We start from the raw sequence: 16,975 nt of genomic DNA, 5'->3' as shown, positions 1-16,975 counted from the left end.
GGCCCATCCAACTATCACCAGTCCGGACACAGCAGGAAGAGGTTTTGCCGTATTCAGTGATTCACTATTGCATGGTATTGCCTGGGAGAGGATATGGATAAGTCTCAAGGGTCTGTACAAGTCAAGCTATAGCTGGGAGCTAATTAGACATAAGAAAGGGGAACTTAAGAATGATGGAGGCAGTCACCATGCACACCACAAGGTCTCACAAGCTTGATTCATCATCCTCTCTAGATCTAGGGCATGGGTTTAAGCTTTCTTCGGCCGTTCGTTGGCAAACTGCATAGAATGACTGGCTCCCTGAGTCAAATATCTGCCTGTTGGGAAGAGTGCAGGCATCTGTGGACAATCCCATCTGGAGCAGTCTCTCCCAGAATGCCCATGAACACTGCTGCTGTTGGGAATCAACTCTGAGTCTGGTGCTGTCATGTGGGATGCTGGGGCTTGGAAGCAGGCATTGAGGCTTCTGGTCCCTGAGCGGGAGGGTTGTATTTGAGCATGCTGCCAAAATAAAGGGGTTGGATACAAAGTAGGGAGGGTCCTGGTATATCGTAAGGCTGTGTTGCGGGTGAACTCTTTAAAGAATGTGCCTGGAGGCTGGCTGCAATGCTAGCAGCTAGCCGATGAGTGTGGGGGAGAGACAGAGCTGCTTGGAGCATAGCGTGGGAAATGGCAGATCCAGATGGGAGTCCCGGTGAGACCTGGCTGAGCAGGGACCAGCCAGGTGCAGAACCTGTGAGCACTCCTAGTCCCTAAGCAATTCCTCAGTAAGAGGAAGTGTCACTATCCTCATTTTACAGGTGCAGTGGAGAGGCAAAGAGACTTGCCTGAGGCCAAACAAGAAGAGCTGAAAACAGAAGGTAGGTGGTCTCCTCCCAGCCCCTGCCCTGTCCTCCAGCCCACGGTGCCTCCACCATACAAGTTCCTCCATTTCTAAACTCCCCTCAGCCACAAGTCTCAGTCAAGCTGCCTCCTTTTTATGCTTCCTGTCTTTGGAGAAATACTGGTGGTGTCTCTGAGGCCACCCAGGAGATCTACCAAATGATTTCTTAGGGCCCTGACTTATGTTCCAAACAGACATGACTTCCCAGAGCATCCTCCCCGCAGGATGCAGATTTTGCATTATTTTCATCTTCTTAGGGATTGCTTGCTTACACATGTATGCTTCCACCATATCTCTACAGCTATGTCATCATCTACAACCCTTATCACTGAAAGCCATCTGAATCCAGTGGGACCATGAGGCTGCTTCTCCATCAGCCCAGGTGAGCAGACTTTTTTTGTTTTCACTGTTAATAGGAAGGGTGCATATTATTTTCACAGGTATAATTCTTCCTGAGTCAGAGATTCTAGTGGACAACAGCTGCCCTCGTTTACACCCATGCAGCCCCAGTGATTTTAGATGGGTCCCGCTGTATCTTGCTCCTCTCACTCCACCTGTTATGAATTCATTGGGGTTTCATAGGAGTAACCGATGGCAGAATTTGACCCCAAATATATTACAGCTTGTGTGTGACCCACCAGTCACGATACCCTAGGGGGAAATAATAGTGGGCTTGTTTGGAAGGAGAAAGTTCCATCTTGCTTGCTCTGAGGAGATGACTAACTCCCCTGATTTGTGTTTCTTTTTGAGTACCACATCTCCAGTCATTCCCACCACTGTCTGGATTGTCCCGTATTCTCATGCCAAAAGAGGCTCAGCTCAGAAGGCTTTAGCAATGCAAGGCTGTGATGACCCCTTCTACTGAGCAGTGAGGGGCCTGGCAGCTCTTGTCCACAGATGTTTCTCTAACAAACTTGTTACTTGCGTTGCAACTGTGTGCAATACTAGTCCCATTTCTGCTCAGACAGCAAAACAACTGGGTTTGAGCTGGGTTTATTTCCATGCTTTCTTGTTCCATGTTTAAAACCCAGGAAGGTTTTCTTTTTAATCTGGTTTCTTCCATTATCATTCCTTCCTCCTCATCCCTTGATACACTGACAATCTATCCCTTGCTCCAGAATGCTTCCCCTCACCCTCCCTAAAATCCTGTAGAAAAGAGATTCTGCTTGGTGAGATTACATTTTCTTTCAAACATAGCTTTAAGGCAAAAGTTTGGCAATGCAAAGCAAAGTCTACATAAGGCCGCATGACTTAGGTTTGCAACTCAGAACCTTTTATCATTTAAAAAAAAACCCATAATAATAAATAAATAGTCAGCATTTAGCTCCAGGAACTTGAGTTTCATTCTGGGGAGGAAAAAAGAATCCCTTTCCTCCCACCAAACATAATAAAATCCCCGATAAAAATCTTATTTTGTTCTGGACAATCTGGGTGAGCTAATGAGACTGAAGTTCAAACAATAACTAGAGTCAGGAAGAAAAGAAAGTTACAGGGCTAGAAATAAAGTTTAGTTCGCTGATTCCTCCCTTAGGAATCAGGTGATGAGACAGACCCTGGTCAAGGTCTCCTCTTTAGCTTCAGCACAGTGAGATCCGTCCCAATGGGAGAAGGTAGAATGGTTGCATTTCTGTTGAATGAATAAAAAGTGCATCTCAATTTTGCTTAGATTCTAAAAGTATCTAAGTGCAGGGTTATTTTCTTCCCTTCTGGTGCTGGGATGCCAGGTTGCTATTACCGATATTTTGAAGGGATCACCACTAGTGGTGGCCCATCCTTTGGCCTCCACATGAGTACCTGAGCATCATTGGCATTGGGTTTCACAAGGGCACTGGGTGGTATTGGCTCATTCTTGCTAAGGACCTGGGGCTGCTCTTGAGCAAAGGGTTGCCGCAGCGTGGCACGCTGCCCCAAGGGTCTGCTGGGATTCACATCTATGCCCAGCCTCATACGCCACTTGATAGTCTGCAGGGTCACCATCTCGCTGGTGGCCGTGTTGGTGGCAACCAACCAGGTGGTGAAGCTTTGATCCCGGTGGATGCTTGTGAGTTTTGCCACGTTGCTCTCGCTCACAGGCACCGCCCATGTGACACTTGGGTAGAAGTTATCATTCATACTGATGTTGAACTTGGATTCCTTCCTGGTGGGCCCCACGATCATGCAGGTTTCTGTGGTGTTGCCGTACCAGGGGTAGTTCACGCCGTCCGAGTCGCTTATAGCCTGGATCTTGCCATCTTGCAGATCTGGGAGCTCCCAACTCGACCTGCCACAACCAAGAAGGAATCACGGAAAACTGGTTAGCGCAGGGACTCGCTGGGCTGGGTTTTCATTGTACGGCCTGAGAGCGGGGGTGGCTCTGAGTGCAGCTCCCCTGTATCCTCCCCTATGGGTATTTGTGCTCCCAGTAATACTCTGTGATGAGAGCTCATCCCCTCTGGTTGCAAATGTCTAGGCCCAGTCCTAGAGCTGGGGGGCACCACTGCACTGGTATCAAACAGAACTGGAAATTCAGTCTCTAAGCTTGGTACCAGTGTGGTTGCAACTTAACTACTGGGTGTGCTCTCAAATATACTGGTGTTTCTAAACTTTTGCAGAGGGCCCTGTATATCACTATCAGAGCCATGAGACCCACCCCAGTTCTCTTTTTTTCTCCTGTCCCTTAAAAACCCTTTATTGCAACCGGTCTTGTGCTGCTCCTTACTCAGCCTCTTACTGATTCCCTTGCCTCTTGGACAAATAAGCTGCCTCCAGTTTCCTGGCCCCTGCTGGTTTTAAGTAAGAGGAGTCATCAAACCCAAGTCTCCCAACTACGCAGGGCTGCTGCCAAGCTGGCAGTCAGACTCCCAATCCTATGGGACAGGAGGAGCAGCCTTGAGTGGTGGGGAGAGGAGGATGGCAGTCTCATGGCTTTCAGAGGGCCCTGCCACTCGCTAAGTCCTGAAATAAATACTTGTGTTTAGCAGGGACCTTCCCATCTTCATTCAGTCTCTAACCACACATGATTGTTCAACATTCTGGACAAGCCACTGTCCTCTCCGTCTGCCCCTGCTCTATACCAGTCATGGGTAGGGCCCTCCACATTCACGGTCCATTTTGCTCAATTTCACAGTCATAGGATTTAAAAAATCATAAATTTCATGATTTCATATATTTAAATCTGAAATTTCACAGTGTTGTAATTGTAGGGGTCCTGACCTAAAAGGGTGTTGTGGAGGGTGGGGTTGCAAGGTTATTGTAGGGGGGTCTTGGTATTGCCACCCTTACTTCTGCGCTGCTGGTGGCGGGGTGCTGCCTTAAGAGCTGGGCACCTGGCCAACAGCAACTCCTCTCCGGCCACCCAGCTCCGAAGGCAGCAAAGACGTAAAGGTGGCAATACCACGACCCCCCTACAATAACCTTGCAACCCCCTTTTGGGTCAGGACCTCCTATTTGAGAAATGCTGGTTTAACACGTGAAATCTGTAGACTATGGGGTAAAAGTACACAATAGACCAGATTTCACGGCCAGGAATTTGGTAGGGCCCTAGTCATGGGCAAGGATTGCCTTTGACAGCATCCAGAACAATGGGGTTCTGATACTGACCGGGGGCTCCGGACACTACTTTAATACAAATTACATTAAATACGGCCCAGCCTCTCCCACTACCCCTTCCCCAGTCCCTCCACTTTAATCTAAGACAACTTTCTTACAGCACAAGACTTGACTGTGCAGCTAAAAACCCAACCAAACCAATAATAATGAGGCAAGTTGTTCCAGTGATCCTCGGGCTGCTACAAAAGAGCAGCCTTTTCTGCAAGGGGGGGTGGGGAGAAATGTTACAGCTGGGAAGATTGTTCTTAATTAGGCAGCTGGAGAGTGCAGGGAGGTAAATGGCCCCACTGGCAAATTAAAAGGTGAAGTGTGTCTGTTCTGCATACAAAAGCCTCCCCTCCCCTTCCCTCCCTTCTCTTCCCCCTGCCCCCCCCCATCAGAGCAGTCTGACTCAGCTCTGCTGTCCTGATCAAACTTAGGAGTAGGAGGGGCTTTCCACTGGGGAAATGTCACTCAAGGGAAGCTCTGCCTCCTCCTCCTTTTGCCCCCTCCCCGCATCACTCCCAAAGAGTTGGCAGAAATTCAGCCATCCCCTATCACCCCATATCATATGCCAAGTCTGCTAAAACGTCTCAAAACTTATTGCAAAAGAAGCAACGCTGGCATTTAAAATATTACACCGTTAGCTGGAAGTTTGCCTGCGTGCTGGGTTTTGTGTCTGTGGATTGACAAACGTATAGAGGATCTGCGTATAATACTTTGCATTTCTAAATCCAAGGCGCTCACCGCATTTTCCAAATGCTAATAAGCCCCGTAGCCCCCTTCCCACCTACCGTGTGTTTTATCCATTTTACAGATGTTGAAGCACAGAGAGGTAAATGGTCTGATTTTTTTCCCTCCCCCCCCCCCCAGTTGCTCAGCACCTTGGAGAGACCACTCATATTAGTGGGGTCTGGGAGTGCTCGATGCTTCTGAGAATCTGGCCCTAAATGCCTGACCCAACATCACAGCAAGTTAAAGCAGTGAGAGAGTGCAGTCCAGTGGCTAGCGCCCCTAGAGTGGGACTCAGGAGACCCGGGTTCTGTTTCCCCCACTCCATAGCTGACCTCATGGCTGAGCTTGGACAAGTCACTTCCCCTCCCACCTTTTGTCTATTTAGCCTGTAAGCTCTTCAGAGCAGAGAGCCTCCTGCCTGTGAGGTCCCTAGCACAATTTTGGTTGGTGCCTCAGGCACTACCTACCAAAATACAAATGATAAATGTTAGTGGCAGAGCTGGGGAAAGCACCTAGAAGTTCTGACTCCTCATCACCTGCTATCACCGTTAGACAAAAGTGCTACACCCCACACCCAAGGGTTTGGAGGCCATCACAGTAACCACAAAAGCAAAGCCTAAGTGGTTCAGTGCCCTCTAAATCAGGAGGGGGAGGGGAGAGCAGCTGCAGTCGGTCTTTCTGATTGCAAGTTTAAACATAATCACAGGACTCCAAGGGAAAGGCGAGTGCTTTCTATTGAGGAGATGAACAAAAATGTTCCTGCCCAACCTGCACGTTTAATGTCAAATGCTGGAGTTCTGACCCTTCCAGTTGGATTTTTCAAGCCCATTATGAGAAGCTGATTAGTGGGTCAGAGGAACATGATGCCAGAGGTAGCTGAGCACAGCTGAGAGCCTGATTTTTTGCAAAGTAAACACCCCGGACTCCAGTGACCACAAATGCTGATGTGAGCCCAAAGGCCAAGCTGCATTCTGGAGACCTGCTTTAGCAAATTGGGCTGGCAACTCTGGTTCTCATGAGCACACTGAATTCCTACTGGCGCTAGAATTACTGTGTTTAGGGGGGATTTTCTTGCACTTCAGTAAAAGTCTTATGTCCCAACCTTAAAACAGCCCTCAAGAGTAAATCAGAGAAACATGCTGTGAGCACAGGACTGGGAGCAGGAGAGTCTAGTCTAATCCAAGCTTTGATATTGACTCACTGTGTGGTTTTGGGCTAGCCACTGACCCTCTCTTTGCCTCAGTTTCCTAATCTGTAATGTGGGAACAATACAAGCTACCTCACAAAGCTGTTCTGAGGGCTAATTAGTTTAATGTTTGGAAAGCCCTGTGAGATTTCTCTTCCACAAGTTAGCAGCATTTGGCTCTAACCAGCCTGTGGGATATTTTATATGATCCAAGGTTTGTCGTGATCTCCTTGGTTAAAAGCCTTGCACTTGTGGTTATGCTGTATACTGGGTGGCTGCATGTCTAGTGCTCTTGTCTGTACAGTGCTCAGGGATGTTGCAATATAGAAGACACAACATAAAAGGAAAATATGAAGTGCAAAGCATTATTTTAGGAAACTGCATAAGGCGCTAAGATCTGGGGTCAAAATCTTCAGAAGTGACTAGCAACTTTGGGTGCCCACCTTCAAGGAGCCTGATTTGCACTTCCTGGAAATCAGGCCCCTTTAAGGTGTGTCAAGTTGGGCCCCTAAAAATCATTAGTCACTTCTGAATGTCCTGGCCACAGAAACCTGGCATCCTGCCCCCAGCCTGGTAAGTTCAGTGCCATGTGATGTCATCAGAACCTGTAGGGGTATATAGCCTGATTCGGTTTGTCATATGCTACAAACCTATTGGCTAACATACTGTCTGCGGCAGTTCTTGTTCTTCCAAGTATATTGCCAACAGACAGAGGGAGTCCTTTGCCTGAGAGCCACTTCTGACCTCAAACTGTAAAAAGAAACCCTCAGAGTGGATTCTAGCCATAACCCTTATGGCACAGGGGAGACTGATTATATGAGTGTCTCTTAAACAGCTAGGAGTCATTCCTCCCCTACGCCCTTCAACAAGGGATGAGAAGGAGAAGCTCCAGGGATTTTTCAGTGAACTCTTTCGCACGAGGGAGGATGAATAGGAGGTCACATACTATAGCAACAGGTTTAACCCTTGCAGCAGTGTCTCATCAAGTGTGATCTCTGAAATACTATATGGGAATCCCTTCTCTCCCTTTCAGCAGATAGTTTAGGATTACTTTCCATTCAAATTGTTGCTGATGCTCAGCTTGATTGAGGCCCGAGGATGAGGCATGACACTTTGCTAGATGTTCCTATGCATTATCGACGTGCCCACTGCTGAGACGCGGGCGCGGTAAAAACGTGGGCGCACCACACTGGGACATTTCGTTCGGGTCTCAGCCCACTGCTTGAGGTTTGTAACTGAATCCTGAGCTGTTTTGTCCTACCCTTGCCACAGGCTGGTGGACAAACTGTCTGGCTGAGGATGCCACTGAGGGTATGGCTAACTTGAAACTTTGAAGCGCTGCTGCGGCAGCGCTTTGAAGTGCGAGTGTGGTCGCAGCGCCAGCGCTGGGAGAGAGTTCTCCCAGCGCTGCACGTACTCCACATCCTCTACGGGTGTAGCGTGCAGCGCTGGGAGCCGTGCTCCCAGCGCTGCAGCACTTTTTACACTGAGGCTTTACAGCTCTGTATCTTGCAGCGCTCAGGGGGGTGTTTTTTCACACCCCTGAGTGCGAAAGTTGCAGCGCTGTAAAGCGTCAGTGTAGCCATGGTAACTGTGAAAACGAATTACTTGGTTCCACCTTTTAGTGCCTGATGGATCTTTTGTCTGCTTCTCAAAACCACTATGTAAGACCCTCTGGTCAGGAGCAGCTCTGCAAAGGCTGTTGCAAGTCAGGACTGAGAGGCCTAGGCAGATCTGTGCTGGGCCCTGGATTAGACGGGTGAGGAGTGTTGCCGCTCAAGAGATGCATCTGCAGAGTTTAGGGAGAAGGCTAAGGACTCAAATGGCAAGGGGTTCTATATGGCTGAAGTTCATTGGTTTAACTTTATAGCCTGATTCGGGCTGGGGGTGGGGGATTAGCAGTGGATGCTGCAGAGCAGGTGAAAGGTTTGGGGAGGAAATGTACACAACACCCAATGGCTCTATGCCTAATTCTAGCAAGTGTGACTAATCCTGAGGATTTCAATGAGCCTCAAATTTACTCGCATATGTTGGCGAGAGGAAGAAGTAGGCCTCGTGGTCATCCTGTTACTGGAGCATAGTTCATGAACCACAATACCTGGAGTTCCTGCCCCTTGTCTGCTGTTGTTATCAAAGATCTCTTGCCAGGAGAGGTCATGACCTTTGATTGTGTGGCTTGTCCATATGAAGTCAAATAATTCTCCCCAACCAGCTATTTTAACATGCTCAGAAGGAGGTCCTGCAGAATGCCCCATTGCTACAAACGGATCTCTCTGGGATTAAAATTGTGCCATGGAAAGCCCAGAAACTTGCACTGTAAATTCTTCAACACCAGGGAAGCTGTGTGAACTCCCAAGGCTATCTGATTTCAGGTGGAGCTGTTCCAAAATCAATGATTCTGGCTTGTAATGCTGGCAAGTTTGTGTTTTACTCTGCTGCCCGGTCATCCAGAATCACCATAAACTAGGTAGCTGAAAGGCCTGCTTTAACTTACCATAGGGCCTTTACTAATACATGAATACTCTTTCAGCTACATCTCCATGGAGCAATGGTGCCCGGGCTGTAGCCTGTCAAGCCATATTTTCCAGCCCTCCCGATTTCCTTTTCAGGCATGTTTCTTTCTATTCCTTAAAGAGGGGACTCGGCTTATACAATCCCTCTGGATGTTCCCCTGCAGCATAACATGAGGCAAAAGTGCAGCATTGTGTGCAGACACAGCAAAGTGACCTCCAGCTTTCTGCAGCAAGCAGGATGACACAGGTGCATTGTTAACCTTTTCAGATAGGCATAATGTGCCATCAGTAAACACTCCAGGTTCTAGCTCATCCTCGGACCTCAATGCTTGAAGCCGGACCTTAATTAGTCACAGGATATTATGGCCTTGCATATTGTTCTTATAATAAAAGGGGGGCGCTTGCATCAGATCTAGACTTTGCTCTGCACAGATGCCCAAGAGGAAGCCCTATCGGGGGGGCAATGCAGCGCCATCCTGGGCTTTCCACCCGTCCTTCCACGTGATTCACTGTGACCAACATCACCAGCTAACAACATCTGTGCTTGTGGCAGAAACAGACCGAGGCAGCACTGTCCATTAGCAACAAGCGGGAATAATCCTGAACTGGATTTCTATGGATTTATACCCCTGATCCTCACGTTCAATACCACTCCCTTTATAAACTGGCTTTTACCCTCTACCTCACCTACTTCAGCACTGCAAAGCCATTCAGTAGGTAAAGAACAAGAAGCGAATGAGAAAGTAGAATGGAGACAGACTTTTCTGCATGAGAGTAGCAGAGCTGTTACCACTTTTATAGTTTGGGGGAACTCTGATGAGCTGGTTTGCTGCACACCAGAAATGTCACCATTCTTTTAGTGGATTAGTCTCCAGTCACATTTCTCCTCCTGGGGTCTTGGAAGTTTATTCTTCATATAGGTTTGTTTTTATAGCAGAGATCAGTTTAATTCTATTTCTGTTGTAGGCCCTGGAAGATGTAATCTTTAAGGCATCTCTCTCTTAAAACTTTAAGGGACATTGTAGAGATAAAAATCTATATATAATTTTATTTTTAAAAGCCTTCACAAGATGACTCAAAAAGTCTGATTTATTTATCAGTCTGTGTTTTGCTTATCACCATCTGTGCTGGTACCTATACTTTACTCCATGGAGACAGTGAAATTAACCTGCTTAATTTCACGTAAATTTTATATAATTTGTATTATGATAGCATGTAGGAGCCCCAGTCATGGACTACACTGTGCTAGGCACAGTACAAACACATAACAAAGACATGGTCCCTGCCTCAAAGAGCTTACAGTTTAAGTAGGATCTGACCTTCCCCTCCCTGCTTAAGCAAAGCTTTCACTGCCTGATTCTGATCACCCCAGTTGAGTAGCACCTTGCTCCAGATAAATAGTTCCATTTACTTCCATGGAAGTGCTACTTTTCAGGTAAGCAGCGGTATCAGAACCGGGCTCTCAATGCAACCTAATAACCAGTGCAAGTTGTTTGCAAAAGGACAGCAGAATAGGACCAGCAGCCAGTTTCACTTTGCAGTCCTTGTGCTCTATTGTTCTGCTGTTTACTTTCAGCTCATGACACTGCAGGGGGAATCTTCATGGCCAAGGAAGCCTTCAGTGAGTTTTTAAGCAATGACATTTCTCTTAGCATTAGGTTTTTCAAAAGCATGTGTGTGTGTAAAACCTAAAAATTTGGCACCTAATCCCTGAGCTGCAGACATCCTTTTAAACAAGCATGTGTTTCACGGATTGCCTCTGTATCTCTCCTCCATCTAGTACTGAGGGGTACGCACAGCTCAGTCTGTGCTCCCCTGCCATGCCTGCCTTCTTCAGGGCAATGGGCAGTGTGTAGGTGACTGAGCGACAACTTCAGAATGTAAAAGCAAAAATGCTTCAAAGCCTGGTGCGAAGATGAGGCTCCCATTCTCAACCTGAATCCTTCCTGTGCCATCAGACTTCATTTAGGTCATGGACATTAATTTTTGTATTCAGAGTTATTAGAGCCTGTTTTAATGGTCCGTTGCAACCGTGATTTTTAAAAAATCCAGTTGTCCCTATTTAAGAGGGAGTGTTCCTACTTCCTTGGGCCAAATTCTCCGCTGCTGTAAAACTCCAGCAATGGAACTCTGCTGATGTACATCAGCTCATGATCTGGCCTATTCTTTCAACCAGATTTCCACTGGTAAAAAGCTCTTAGAATTGTAGAATATTGGGGTTGGAAGTGACTTCAGGAGGTCATCTAGTCCAACCCCAGACTGGGACCAATCTCCAGACAAATTTTTGCCCCAGATCCTAAATAGCCCCCTCAAGGATTGAACTCAAAACCCTAGGTTTAGCAGGCTAATGCTCAAACCACTGAGCTATCCCTCTTCATACAATGGCATTAAGAGATCTTTCTCCCCAAATACCCTTTTTATAGGTTTATCATGTGTCAGGTCTGGGAAATGGCATGGAGAGGCCAACAAACTTTTAATCATGTTTTCATAATGTACAAAGCCAGCTAAATATGGCTGACCCCAGAGGAAAGCACCTTTTTGCACCCATACAATGATATTTTCATCCCTAAATTTGCACTGTTTACTGAATTATAGTTAATTGTTCCTCTGTATATGTGCTGAGCTTAATTCCAGCTGCTCTGATACTACTTTGCTCTTATACAGAACTTCTATTCTACAGCTGTCACAACATTTTAGAAAGGAAGGTCAATAGCATGATCCTCAATGTACAGATGGGGAAACTGAGGCACAGAGACAAAGTGACTTGCTCCAGCTCTCTGCATGTGAGTGAGTCGGGTATAGAATCTAACTGCCCTGTTAGTTTTCTTGTACTGAATACCCACCTATATTTATGCATCAGTGGATTTTTGTGTGTTTTCCTTCGCACCTGATCATCTAGGCTAAGATTGTCAAATGAGGCTATGGGAGTTAGGCACCCAATTTGTTTCAGCTTTGAAAACCTTTGAAACCACCAGCCCTAATTTCTTGGTTACTGGGCCCTACCCTGCAGAACCCCATTTTAAAGAGCAGACAGTGAGCCCAACTTTCCAGGACTCAGCCCACTGTGTGTGCTTTAGAATCAGTAAAATCTTACCCCCTTCCCCATCCAACCTAACTGTATCAATATTTGTCTGTTGCCAGTGTGTTGGCGAGGGGGTGCTTTCTGCTTGAGCAATGAGCTGAGAAAGGAAATGGGGACAGAAATCGGGAACTTGGCAGTCTGCTCCCCTGGGGCGCTGGGCCTGTCAGACACACATTCACTTCACGCCTGAAATGTCAAACTCGTGTCATTAGGCTGGGCAAATACTATAGATAAGCTTGCCCTCTCTCGGTCCTCCAGTGCTCCTGGAGGGCAGAGGCACTGGAAGGTGGAGTACAGCAGAGAGGAAGTTGGACCTTTTGGGAAGACAATGTGTTAGGTTCATCTGCTCTCTGGTTCTATCCTCTATCCCCCTTCTCTTCCCTCCTCCCCACCTTTCATTTTGTAGTTGGCCTATCTTTCCCTCAGCTAGGCAAGCATTTCCCTGACGCGGTGCTCGCTGAATTAGCAATCAGGAAGGTTGCTTAAGCCTGATCTTTTCATCCCATCTTCCGCTGGAGATGGGGCAGCATCATTGTGTCCAGTCACCAAGCCACCTGCCTCTCCTAGCCTACGCTATGTTCCAAGGTCAGGCTCTTGTACTGCTGGCTGGGCAAACCACTTCCGCTGTACCATGAGTCTTCTACTAGTTTTACCCATGAGCCACACACTTGCTATTCTGTGTGGGTGGGTGGGTGTAATATATATATATAGGTGGAGCTGCATTTCCACTTACATCACAATTTGGAGGTGGAGAAGTGTGGTGTTTTTTCCCCTGTTCTTTTCACTTCCTGTTCTTAGATGGTGTGGATGGGGATGTACATTTTTAACCGCAGCCCCAGGGTGTTGCAGAGGGTTAATCCATCACTCTTGCAGCCAAATCATGCTTGCCTCACCCATGCAGGCAGCCTGTTGCAATGAGCAAAGCAAACAAAATTCAGCCCCCTAATGCTGCCTTACATTCACGGCTGGTGTAATGTCAAGCACTCAGCCCTGCTGATAGCACATTGCAGGAATAGCAACCCAACTAGTTTACAGCAGCAGGGCGCTGCAAGTGTCAGCACTTGTTTGCATTCTGATTTGTCAAAAAGCACTCTTTCCTTTTTTAAAAAAGGAGGCATCGGCGAAGAGCTGGCATGGAAAGAACTCCCTTATCATATGAAAAGCAACACCCTTGTTTTCTACCATAGCCACAATCTCATGGCAGGGGTGACTTCCGCTTTCAGGATTTACAGGATTTACAGTGTTGCTGGAACACTCAGGCTACCCTCTGTATAAATGGTATTGCATTTGTTTGGCTACCAAACCAAGCATTCCTGATTTTGTTCCCATGGGTGTCAATGGGAAAACACCCAAGATCGAGCCCTTATCTCTTTTTTTTTTTTTTAAAGAAGTGTACAGTTCTAATATTAGAGAAGCTAAATCAAATGTGCTAAATGGTGCTTCACCAGCCCAGTCCTGCTTCCCCTACTGCAACACACACACACTCTCTCTCTCTCACTGGAAATACTTACATTCCCTGCTCCCCATAGTGGTTGTAAAACTCCATATGGCTACATGCTTGAATCCAACCCACGATCCAGGTCTCTTTCTTGGGGATAGGCGGTACCAAGACCTGGGCCGAGGCTCGAAAGTGAGGGGTCCGGTATCGCAGAACCACGCTGGATGACTCGTCGATGCTGGTGGGAACAGGATCAATGGAGGCTTTCACTTCAATCACTGAAATACTTTCCCGGAAAACTTTGGATTTGCAGCTAATACTCTGAATACAGCCCATGGCATACAACACCAGTGCAATTCCTAGGACACTCCAGCAGTCCTGGGGAAGATTAGGCATTGAAATTATATGGTGTTAGATCAAATATAGATCTTCCTGGTTTGTAATCTCAAAAATGATATCCATGGGATAGAAAATTCATCATATAAAGTCTCTATTTGAAATTCAATATTATCACTGCTGCTTTTATGGATTTAGCTGCACTCTTTAGAAGCAAAGGGGCCTTTTCTTATTCTCCAGATAATGACAGATGAAATCTTTCATTCATATATTCTTTGGATTAAAAAAAGTCTTGAGTTCAATAAATAATCATCTCCTTTTTTTTAAAGATGAGATATTTAGTCCTTCCTCTTTTTGAATGCCATCTGTTCACTATGAAACATCAGCAAAGCTGGCATTTCCCTTCTGTTCTTTGGATGAAGACGCAGAATGCGGATAGACACATCTATACAAATAATAAAAATACTTCTTGTCACAACCCCTGTAGATTTTCACTTCCGGACTTGCAGTTGTTCATAACTTCCCTTTGAAAGAAAAACAGTACTGTAATTAAAAAAGAATAACGGTGGAAAATGTTAAATCAGCCACATCTGATTTGGAGGCTTCTGTAGGTGCCAGAGAGATGGGTGTTGCTAGTTTTTTTTTAATGTAATAGCTTAAATAATAAATCACAGGTCTTTGTCACGCATCACATTCCCCCGGCTTTGCATGTAGAAATAAAATAGGAGGAGAAATTAATAAAATGAGCGGTTCCCAAGGAGATATTTTAGCTTTTCTATTGCACCACTTCGCTGATTTCTGTTTCAACTTCGCCCTCCCTTCTTCCCTCAATCACTATGGGTTCCAAATCCAAAAACATAACTGGTGGAAGCACAGCAGCCTCCCTCCGCCCGGGCTTTTCGCGATCTGTGGGGAGTGGGGCTACCTCGCCGCTCCGCACCTGGCTGTGGGATCTGCGGAAGTTTTGTCAAAGTTTCTCTGCTGTTACTGGTGGCTGCTGCTGCTTCCTGGCTGCTTTGGGCAGAGCTGCTCTCCCCCTAGGTCACGATCCGCCACGCTGACCCAGCCTGCAGCAAACAATCGCCTCCCGTGACATCTCCACTCACCCGCCACCTGGGCTGGGGAAGGATGCGAAGCCGGCAGGATACGAGCCCGGCGGTGGCTTCGCAGCTTCTCCCCACCCCTCCTCCTCCTTTTCCAGCGCTGGGCTCTTAGTTTGATGCTGCAGTGGATCGCATGTCACGCCGCCTGTGTCCTCAGATGTCTCGGCAGCACTGGCTCAGCAGCCTGCCTTGTCTCCGGGCACCAGCCTCGCCGTCACCCCCGAGGGACTCCGCTGCAGGCATGGGGCGAGTGTCCTTTGCATGTGTGTGAACAGAGAGAGAAACAGCCGTTCCCCCAGGCTGAGCTTCCGGATCCTTCTGTCTTCAGAGCTTCACAGCATCCTGCACCTTGGGGGAACTTTGCATTTTCACAAATGCGCCTCCCCACTCCCCCCCTCTCGTTGGACAAATGTCATTCACAGTCTCAGATCGCTTCGGAGCTGCAGCTGCTGGGGGCTTCTTGGTGTCGGGACAGCAGCAGCTTCGTGCATCCGTTTGCTAGGCTTTTCCAGCCAGATCTGTGTTCGCGTGTGTGTGTGCGCCTAGGGTGGGTTTTTTGCTTTATGTCTAGGAAGGTGAGCAAAGCAGGAGCGGCCCTCCTCGCTGTTGCAAGCTTCCTCTTTCTGCAAGAAATCAATCAGGGGGCAGTGACTGCATTGTATTTCAGCCTCTCCCGTGGATCAGTCCCTTGGACGGTGGGGGAACAAAACCCTGCTTCAGTTTCTGCTGCAGCATCAGAAAGGCAACCAGGTCAAACTTTGCAAGTAACTCATTCCCAGCATTTTCATGCCCGTGGCACTCTCATGCAGCCCAGCTGTTCTTGCAGGCTTTCCAGGCAGGGAGCTCTGTGCATGACAGCTTCTCTCCCTCCCCCCCACTCCAATTGCAGTATTATTAGCAGGTCTCTCTCTCTGCCGCTCATACCTCCTCACTCCTAGCCCTCCCCCTGTATTCCTCGCTCAAACTGCAGCTGTTGGAGCTAGACCTCGTTGCAAAACAGCATTTCCTTTCAACAGCTTCAGGCATTCTGGGTAACGTAGTTTTTTTTATTATACCTATTTTTTTTTTGTTTTAATTTTTAATGCAATGCATTTTCTGTCACTTTAATTTTGGCCCTTTTCTCTCCTCTGGAATATTTGCTGGCTGAAGTTTGGTAGGTGGATTCAGGCAGGGGCATGACATTTCCTTAGTCCTAGGCTCTCTGGGCTGGGTGAGGATTCTGGCAATGGGAAATCAAAAGCTCTCCGTAGTGGGAAAAGGGCTGAGGAATTACTGGCGTGGACAGAAATTGAAAGTGGCTGTTAGGAAGCAATGGCTGGTGGGAACGTTGTTACCTTGTATTACTGATATTGCAATGTTGCTGCTATGGTCTTGTTGTATATAAGACAGTTGCTAAAGTTGAGGTTTTTCCTCGGCGTGTTGGGTGCTGAGCTCTGTGAAAGTCTGAGCATGAACTCTGCTGGGTGAGCACAGCTGCAAACCTGGTGTGCACGTGTGTGTGTGTGTGTGTGGGTGTGTGTGTGCTTTTTCTAGAATTATTATTCTAGCTCTTAGTGCTTTTCATCTGTAGAGCTCAAAGCTCTTTACAAAGATGGTCAGTATTATTATGCCCATTTTATAGATGGGGAAACTGCGGCACAGAAACATGAACTGACTTGCTCAAGGTCAACCAGCAGTATAGTCTAGTATCTCAATGTAATAAGATGGACACTTGTGTGTTATTTACATATACAATTTATTTAGCTCTGACAGTGTGCTTGGCACTGTGCAGTCTACCCAGGTACAATCTCTGCCCTTGACTCTACAGTCTTCTAATAGATACACGGAAGTTTGGGAGGCAGAGGGAAATTCAGACACGCAGATGCCTTTGGGACAGGGTGAGGTTGTATCTGCTCCTCTTGGGCAGTGCTGGAATTACAATGGAGCCCACTGGATCTGAGACCCGAGCGAGAACACAAGAATTTCACTGGGATGTGCAGGCATAAATTCGCACCTCCAACTCTGTCTGACCAGTAATGTTCAGCCTTCCTCCCTCCCTCTTTTCAGCCAGGGTCCCTCATTCGTCCACTCTTCTGCCCTGGAGAACAGCATGAGGTGGGATGCTGAGCCACGCACCTTCCTCGGCCAGCTCC

General features: G+C 47.3%; 1 protein-coding gene and 1 long non-coding RNA gene across 4 annotated transcripts; one reads left to right on the top strand and one right to left on the bottom strand.

The window, feature by feature from the left end:
• The first annotated feature begins 23 nt into the window (after nt 1-23).
• On the top strand, nt 24-11,663 carry LOC127035918 (uncharacterized). The gene is made up of 3 exons (XR_007769960.1): nt 24-120; nt 812-1,265; nt 11,565-11,663. It is a non-coding gene; the product is annotated as an uncharacterized LOC127035918 (long non-coding RNA).
• Nucleotides 2,135-15,857, bottom strand: FAM78A (family with sequence similarity 78 member A). Of its 3 annotated transcripts, none has more exons than XM_050926175.1 (3): nt 14,666-15,857; nt 13,478-14,264; nt 2,135-3,143 (listed from the first exon to the last, which is right to left on the bottom strand). In XM_050926175.1, exons 2-3 carry the CDS (start codon nt 13,798-13,800, stop codon nt 2,615-2,617), a joined length of 852 nt encoding a protein of 283 aa, XP_050782132.1. In that variant the 5' UTR covers nt 13,801-14,264; nt 14,666-15,857; the 3' UTR covers nt 2,135-2,614. The 3 variants fall into 3 exon arrangements, with proteins under 3 accessions (XP_050782132.1, XP_050782133.1, XP_050782134.1); XM_050926176.1 differs by having other exon boundaries at nt 14,847-15,857; XM_050926177.1 differs by lacking the exon at nt 14,666-15,857 and adding an exon at nt 12,700-12,872 and having other exon boundaries at nt 13,478-13,571.
• Between the last annotated feature and the right edge of the window lie 1,118 nt (nt 15,858-16,975).

This window comes from Gopherus flavomarginatus, chromosome 17 (genome assembly GCF_025201925.1).
Source record: "Gopherus flavomarginatus isolate rGopFla2 chromosome 17, rGopFla2.mat.asm, whole genome shotgun sequence".
Classification (NCBI taxonomy): domain Eukaryota; kingdom Metazoa; phylum Chordata; order Testudines; family Testudinidae; genus Gopherus; species Gopherus flavomarginatus.
Note: the sequence above shows the minus strand (reverse complement) of the source record. Positions and strands in the feature narration are given on the sequence as shown.

Bases quoted from the DNA above. Each gene is read 5' to 3' on its own strand.
- FAM78A (XM_050926175.1), bottom strand. From the start codon at position 13,800: ATGCCTAATCTTCCCCAGGACTGCTGGAGTGTCCTAGGAATTGCACTG. The intron at 3,144-13,477 runs GTAAGTATTTCC...TGGTTGTGGCAG, and splicing joins CACTATGGGGAGCAGGGAAT to GTCGAGTTGGGAGCTCCCAG.